At 53.1% G+C, this 8,576-nt stretch overlaps 1 protein-coding gene across 1 annotated transcript in view; it reads left to right on the plus strand.

Annotated features, from left to right (window-relative positions):
- The first annotated feature begins 6,805 nt into the window (after positions 1-6,805).
- Positions 6,806-8,576, plus strand: part of SKOR2 (SKI family transcriptional corepressor 2) — a 35,170-nt gene continuing 33,399 nt past the window's right edge. Inside the window, exon 1 of the mRNA XM_066247308.1 lies at positions 6,806-8,576. This exon is cut by the window's right edge and continues 815 nt beyond it. Within this exon, the coding sequence (XP_066103405.1) occupies positions 6,806-8,576 (1,771 nt within the window).

The raw sequence follows: 8,576 nt of genomic DNA on the forward strand, positions 1-8,576 counted from the left end.
CAGCTAGAGCACTGGAGGAAAAGCTAGGGAGTCTGAGCTGGGCTTGCCAGGCTGCAGAAAGCTCTTTGGAGTTGAAAGGGAAAACTAAGGGCTAACAGCAATCATTATCATTATGACCATTATAATTGCTATTTTTATTATTGACTTATTTAAAATGAACTAAGCAAACACTAGCTGAGGTTCTAGCTACCTGTATACAAAATACACACTAGCCCAGCTGGTGCAGGATACAGTTGTAATGAAAAGGGCTAAGGTTCCTCCCAAGAATGTGTTTTCCTCTCTGCTCACCACAAAGCTAAAATGCCTTTGATGTCATTTATTCTGGAGCTATTTTTATCTAATTTATCTTGTAAGGGTATAGACCTCACTCTTCTCTCCACTCTCTGTGGAAGGTTATTTTAAAGCTATCATGTATTAAATGCCTACTGTGTGCCAAGGGCTTGATAGATGCTATCTTATTTAATTCTCACAAGACTATATGTATCAGTCGCCTCATTTTGCAGATGAAGAAATGGGGCTTGGGAGGTTAATTATCAAAGCAAGTTCCTACATTCAGTAAATGATTGAGGATAAATGTGTACCCACTTTCATTGGGCTGAATCTCCTATACTTTCTGACATACTCTTCAGTCCCTGCTAGTTCTGCCAACATTCCAGTTTCTTTCTGGGCCATGCAGGTCTCCTTTGGCAGAGTTGGAACTAACAGGGAAACCATTTCTTGCCCTACCTAATGCAAAAATACCAATGTCAGGGACACCTCTGTCAGGGACATAGAAGCAGTAATATTTCTGCCTACGCCTGAGACTAAGGTAAGAGGGGATGAGTGGGAGGGATAGAGGATGTTTCTTTGATCTGAGACTGTCGTGGATTCTCCAATACCCAGACTGGGAGTGGGTGGAGAGAGAATATCTTGTGTTTCTGACTGTAGTAAATTTATACTAAGGACTTGATCTTCATTTGGGGTCAATGAAAAACAGGAGTGAAGGTGGGAAGAGGCTCAGTATTTGAAGAAAGGGCTGGTGGGACAGAAGTAAGGGATGTTTTTCTGTGTCGCTCTTGCCTGAATTTTAAGTCTACAAGGTCATGGTGGGAACAGGAGCCCAACCTAGGACTCTGATGGTTCCAGTCTGGGAGGTTTCTTCCGGGGGAGCCGTGTACGCAGCAGGAGCGAAGTACGTACTCGCTACGGCACCACGGACAGCTCCTCCCTTTGCTTTGGCCGTGGGCTGGAACCCGCAGGGTCTGCCGCCCCAGCTGGGAAACAGACTGCTTCCAAAGTGACGGACGCCCGGCCACGTGTGGGTTCGCTTCAACCAATTGTTAAAAGCTGCAGCTGGAAACCTCCATCCACGCTGCCACGCCGGCCGCGTGCTCCTGCAGCGAGGCGTCGCCTCTCCAGTTCCGAGGCGGCCAGCTCGGTTTGTGGTTTTCCTTTGGGTCCGGTATCTGGGTTCCCTTACCTGTCCCTGGCCTGGGTGAACCGCAGCCGCCCGGAACGGAGATGAGAGTGGAAATGCTCTCCTCCGTGCGGTGATAGATCATGCAAACGGGTGACACCAGTTTAACCAATAAAACAATTTGAATCAATTAGCCGGCTGAGGAGTCCCGATGTGTAAAATGCATGTCAGCTCGAATAGGAAAGCATTGATTAACTCGGCCGGGACCCGCGGCCTCCGCCACCGCCGGCTCCTCCCTGAGCCTGCCAGGGTCTCCAGGGCCAGGACAGGGACTGACAAGGATCAGGAGCCTCTGGTCCCGGAGGGGAAAATTGAAGGGCTGTGGAGGACTATCAAGACACTTATTCAAACGGAAGAGAAAGCAAAAGGTCAAAGAGACAGTGGGTAACAGAAAGTTGCTCACAGATTCAAAACGTATATGTATATAAAAGCTGTAATTCTGTAGCGCAGCTCCAGAAGTCAAGGCCTCATCTTCCAAAAACACAATCGGTCTGACAGCTCCAACAGGCACCCCAGACCCTGGGGAAATAAAGTACCACGCTATTCTTAGAATTATTTGTGCAAAAGTACTTAATCTAACATCACGGATATCTCTTTCCAGTGAAACATTTTGCATTAAAATTAAGCCACAGGTTTGAATGACAGTAAGACCCCAGAGTAGTGTCTAAATGTTAATGTTTAAGGACCAGGTAAGCAGAAGGCTCCAGGTACCACCAGCTGTGGATTCACTCCTCAAGGCCACCTGGGATTGGAGGGGAGGCAAAGGTTGCTTCCGTTTCTCTTTTCAAAGAAAGATATTTTTGAAGACTCTTTTAAAAAAAAAAAAAGGTAAGGATCTCGAAGGGAAAGAGAAGCCTTGGGGGGGGGGGGGGGGACGAGAACATGGAGATAAAAAGTGAGGACCTCACGGTGCTTCCTCCTCACCAGCGACCAGGCACTGCCCTGTGGCACATTAGGAAATGATAGGACTTTTCCGTGTTCGGTCTTAACGTCAGCCCTGCCCCCATACTTTCCTTCTCAAAGCTTGGGCTGTAGGAACATTAAGCAAGCTGGGACCTCGCTTTGTGGGATCCCTGAGCCCAAAGGGGAATCAGGGAGGGTGGGAAGAAACAGGCCTGGCCTTGACAGCACAGAAGAGCGCGAGGCCTCTGCCTCCCCAGGAAGAGATGTGTGAATGACCAGGACACTGGTCTGGAAAATGAGGTGGGCAGGCATAGAGCTAAGTCTTCTATCTGTTTTGGATGGGAGGCCAGGAGAACACTGGGGAGGGAGCACTGATTCACTTCCGCTTCCTAGCACGAAGACTATTTTGTGTCACTACTAGTAGATGGTAAAAAATGATTTCACTGCCATTTGAAACTTATGTCCAAACAAACGCAACAATTTTCATGGCTCTGGAACAGTTATGTGGGTTGGGTTTTGGTTTGTTGTTTTTGTTTTTGTTTTTGTTTTTTTTTTTGTTTTTGTTTTTTTGCCACATTAACTTAAAACAGCTGCAAATCCTGTATACCCTTCTTTCCTGTTTGATCATCTCACCTCTGTTTTATTGACTTTTGATGAAGCGTTAAGATTTCACATTTTCACTTTGTTTTTATTTAGTGATGGTTTGTTGGTGGGGCTATGATGGAGTCTGGCTGGGTTTTCAGGTTAGGGGACGTTGTTTGATCATTTCCATGATGTGCCTGCCCAATTCTAAGCCTGTGGTTCAACAGGCAGCAATCGAAATTCAAACGAAAACTTAAAGGCTCCCGCAATCCCACCACACTGTGTGTATCCTTAAAATGTCCTCTAAATAGGAAGCTTATTCCCTGATAAACTAGGGGTCATTTTGACTCCTAACAGCTGACGGTTATGAGTCAATGTACAGATACTTCAATATATACTAGGATGTGCCTCCCTTTGGGAAAGCTATGGGGAATGAATGGTTCTTTCTCATCCGGCTTGTCTTTATTTTGTTATTTTCTTAGGGCATGCTTCCACAAAGTTCCCTGAGGAATTTATTTTCCTGGAGGAATGAGTACCTTGCTTAAGGGTGGGTTAGGATTGGAGGCCTCCGTGCTTCCCTGGCTCACGTTATGCCCTGCGCTGAGCGCTGAGCCGGCCTGCACGGGCGTTGCAGCCTGGGTTAGAGAACTACGTGAACGAAGTTGATAGATGTATGCACACTTGCACTCACTGAGGTCCTCACTTGGTTGTATACTTTCTAAAATAGAGAGTGCTGCACTGATTGTCTGTATCTTGTCCTAAAAAGCAACTCTCTATTCGAAAGTAAGGAGCCCGCCATGCTTCCTTCCAAGTTTTTAGATTGGACACCGTGTGCGGAAACTTCTTCCCCCGCCCCCGCGCCCGCCCCTGCCCCCTCCACCTATTTCACAGTGTTTCAAACGAGGTACTGAAGCTATTCTATTCTCTGCCTGACTGTCGTTTCTATCTCTTCGGAGACACAAGTGAGGTTGCTGATTTGCACCGTGTACCAGACGGATTATTCCTGAAGGAGGGTGACTCCGAGAACTGAGGGAACAATAACGGGCAGGGATAGTCGATTTAGAGGTGCCCTTCTAGAATCTGGGGCCTCCAGGATCCACGTCGCTCGGACGCATGTGGACTACTCGGCTTCCCATTCCAGATCAGATCGGATGCGCGGCTCCGGCACCACGGCTGCGGTTTGCTCCGGGGCTGGAGTGGTTGTTGTCAATTGAGGGTTGGTTAGGTATTGGCTTTCGTGCCTGCTCAAAAAGGATCTAGATGTTACTCGCTCTCGCTTTCGCTTTCCCCCTCCCTCCCTGTAACAAGCCAGCCCTTTAATGTGGAGTGTCAGGGAGACGGTGACGTCACCCTGCCCGCTGGGTGGCGTCCCCTCCGTCCGACACGAGTTCAGAGACAGAGAAAGGCGCTGTCAGACCGCGCTCCACCTGGGGCTCGCCTGCCGCGGGTTTCCGCGCGCCCACGCTTTCTGTGGTCCAGGGGACGCCCCGCAGCATTTCGGGCTGTCGTTCTACCCAGGCCGGGGTTCGAGCGCCATTCAGCGCCAGCGAGCACCGGGAGCTTCACGCGGAGCCCTCGCGAGTCCGGCCCTCTGGATTGGAGGGTCCGCTTGGATGCTTCGCTTCCGAGTGCCCTCGGAAGATGGGCCAGCAGCAGCGCGCGTAAAGACCCCGAGGGGTCCCCAGGTATTGCCGGAACCCTCGCTGGGCACGCAGCTCGCGGTTCACTATTTGAGATCCCTGCGGTGGGATTCCAGGGTTAGGAAAGGGGCAGCGGCGGGTTCGGTGGCTGTCGGGTTAGGAACCGGAGTTAAGTTGGGCTCGTTGGCCCGTAAGTAGGATGAGGAAGTTCTCTAGCTTCCTTTTCAGTTCAACTAACTTTTAATGGTCTATTATCCCCTGGCTCTCTTGTAAAAACCCCCATCCGAAACCCTCTTGTGTCTCTGCTATGACAGGGGTTTCTGGGAGGGCTTGGGTGAAAGTGAAGACGCTCTGCTCGTCCTGTGTCTGCTAAGGCTGCGGATTTGTAACACAAAACCAGCTCTTCACCAAGGCCAGCCCGTGCTCCATTGACCCAAAGCGAGTGTTCCTGTTATCTCGGAGTCTTATTAAGACAATAAAAATATTGTTTGGGAAGGAAACAAGCATTGAAGGACCATTTGGCCAAGCTAGAGCTGGTTGTTGTCAGGCCCAGGTATCGCGGTGCCTTGAACTGCCATTTACCCCTGTGCCCTAGGATGTGTCTCTGATCCATCCTAAGTGACAAGCCAGGCTCTCTTCTGGTTTGATTGCATCGAGGTTTGGCCAACCTTCCTGGAGGCCATGGGAAGTAGTAATGAGAGCTGAGGACCCAGAGAGCAGAAGGACAAAGGCATAGAGATAGAAGTCGCAGGGGCTCAGAGGGGCAAGGACATGACAATTTGGGTGAATGGGTAAGATGGCGTGTCCTCTGAAATCGCTGTAGTAACAGACTTCCAGTGTACTTGGTCCGCGCATGGCTGTGCTACTGCATCAGTGACTTCCCAGGGCAAAACAGTCTTACCCACTGCGCGCCAGCCCCACAGGACATGTGGCTATAGAAAGGTCACTGTCCATTTTCCTTGGGAATGAACCACTTTGCTTGTTTTGACTTAGCAGCATTGTCACAAAGGTTTCTTTCACTTGCATTTTCTGTATTTTCAATTTGCTGGATATTTTCCCTCATTATGGTATCCCAGAGAATAAGAATTTTACCGCAGGCCCAGCCCAGGGCTTCCGCTTTCAGTGCTCCTACAGACGACCTACTCCACAGATCAGCTACACCGTGGAGCACATCTCCCCTAAAGACAGGAAGATGTCTCTATAGATCCGAAAAAGAAATGTCACAGAAAGTGGTTCACTTTACACACAAATTTGCCGTTTAAACTCATCAATAATGACCCCCCCCCCCCAAAAAAAAAACCCTGTTAGTTTCTTTGCAGTTTCTGGACTAAACACACTCGTTTGTACTTATTTGTTCATCGTCATGAAAATGACAGAAACACAGTTTTAAAATGTCTACTAGATGACAGCTTCATCTTTTGAAGCTACCTATCTGGACTGAGAGCCACTCAGTTCACCAAGTGGCTTTTTGAAAAACTGAAAGTGCAACGCCCTGTTTTGGTGCAATAATAGACATGGCTGTGTACATTTTCCCATCCTTCCAAAAAAATCTAATTACAGCATGAAAATATCTAATGGCAAAGATGAAAGGGGAAGGATTTTGTTTTGCTTTAATGAGCTGTATCTTAACCAGTAGCGAATTTCCCCCAAGGAAACCACAGACACCACAAAAATCACTTTTTAAAAGGTTTGGGTTTATTTTTTTAACCGAAATCAATTTTCAAGCAAATGGTCTCTTTTTTAAAATTTGGGTTTCAATGGCCAAGCGCCGTTTACCGTAACTTTTGTAATCTGTACTAGTGACAATTGTCATCGTTACTTCCTAATTTTTAACGGGCATGCCATTTATTCTAACAGCTTCTATAAATCGGAGATAAGGTATTGAATTTCCTAGAAACTGACTGCCTTTTAAAGAAAACATAGCTAATTTACTTTGGATGTTTAGAACGGGGGGGGGGGGGAGTCCTTCCAAGTCCCTGCATTTTGGAAGGATGACCAGTGAAAAAAATTAAAAGAATACTTCCTTGTGTCTGAAACTTGGTCCCACTGCCCAGTGATAATCATGTCTTAGTCAAAGTAAGGAAGTTATTATAATTCTTCAGTTAGGGACACGACCCACCCCCATATTTTAGACTGAAAAAGCTCTTGTCAATGCTTTCTCCTTTCCCTTCCAGTCTCCAAGACAGACCCGGCGGGCTCGGCCCGGGCTTCCGCAGCGGAGGAGATGGCTTCCAGCCCGCTGCCGGGGCCCAACGACATCTTGCTGGCATCGCCGTCGAGCGCCTTCCAGCCCGACGCGCTGAGCCAGCCACGCCCAGGCCACGCCAACCTCAAACCCAACCAGGTGGGCCAGGTGATCCTCTACGGCATCCCCATCGTGTCCTTGGTGATCGACGGGCAGGAGCGCCTGTGCCTGGCGCAGATCTCCAACACTCTGCTCAAGAACTTCAGCTACAACGAGATCCACAACCGCCGCGTGGCGCTGGGCATCACGTGCGTGCAGTGCACGCCGGTGCAGCTGGAGATCCTGCGGCGCGCCGGGGCCATGCCCATCTCGTCGCGCCGCTGCGGCATGATCACCAAACGCGAGGCCGAGCGCTTGTGCAAGTCGTTCCTAGGCGAAAACCGGCCGCCCAAGCTGCCGGACAACTTCGCCTTCGACGTATCTCACGAGTGCGCCTGGGGCTGCCGCGGCAGCTTCATCCCCGCGCGCTACAACAGCTCCCGCGCCAAGTGCATCAAGTGCAGCTACTGCAACATGTACTTCTCCCCCAACAAGTTCATTTTCCACTCCCACCGCACACCCGACGCCAAGTACACACAGCCGGACGCAGCCAACTTCAACTCGTGGCGTCGCCATCTGAAGCTCACGGACAAGAGCCCCCAGGACGAGCTGGTCTTCGCCTGGGAGGACGTCAAGGCCATGTTCAACGGCGGCAGCCGCAAGCGCGCGCTGCCTCAGCCCGGCGCGCACCCCGCCTGCCACCCGCTCAGCTCGGTCAAGGCGGCCGCCGTGGCAGCCGCCGCCGCAGTGGCTGGAGGCGGGGGGCTGCTGGGCCCGCACCTGCTGGGGGCGCCGCCGCCCCCGCCGCCGCCGCCGCCGCCCCTGACCGAGCTGGCCGGAACGCCGCACGCTCACCACAAGCGGCCGCGCTTCGACGACGAGGACGACTCGCTGCAGGAGGCGGCCGTCGTGGCTGCCGCCAGCCTTTCAGCCGCTGCCGCCAGCCTCTCGGTGGCCGCGGCCTCGGGCGGTGCCGGGACGGGCGGGGGCGGCGCCGGGGGAGGCTGCGTAACCAGCATGGGCGCGGGCGCGGGGACCGGCGCCAAAGGCCCGCGCAGCTACCCCGTCATCCCGGTGCCCAGCAAGGGCTCATTCGGGGGTGTGCTGCAGAAGTTTCCAGGCTGCGGGGGGCTCTTTCCGCACCCTTACACCTTCCCGGCCGCAGCCGCTGCCTTCGGCTTGTGCCACAAGAAGGAGGACGCGGGGTCCGCAGCCGAGGCCCTGGGGGGCGCGGGCAGCGCGGGTGCCGGGCCCAAGGCCGGCCTGTCGGGCCTCTTCTGGCCTGCGGGCCGCAAGGACGCCTTCTACCCGCCCTTTTGCATGTTCTGGCCTCCGCGGACCCCGGGCGGTCTTCCTGTGCCCACCTACCTGCAGCCCCCGCCGCAGCCGCCGTCGGCGCTCGGCTGCGCGCTCGGCGAAAGCCCGGCCCTGCTGCGCCAGGCCTTCCTGGACCTGGCGGAGCCCGGCGGCGCGGGGGGGAGCGCCGATGCCGCGCCCGCGCCGGGCCAGCCCCCTCCAGTCGTGGCCAACGGCCCCGGCTCCGGCCCGCCACCTCCTGCGGGGCCTGCGGGCGCTCGCGACGCGCTCTTCGAGTCGCCCCCGGGCGGCAGCGGCGGGGACTGCAGCGCCGGCTCCACGCCGCCAGCCGACCCTGGCGGCGTGTCCGGGGCAGGGGCCGCCGCCGCTGGAGCGGGCCCCGCGGGCGCCCGAG

This window comes from Saccopteryx bilineata, chromosome 11 (genome assembly GCF_036850765.1).
Source record: "Saccopteryx bilineata isolate mSacBil1 chromosome 11, mSacBil1_pri_phased_curated, whole genome shotgun sequence".
Lineage (NCBI taxonomy): Eukaryota > Metazoa > Chordata > Mammalia > Chiroptera > Emballonuridae > Saccopteryx > Saccopteryx bilineata.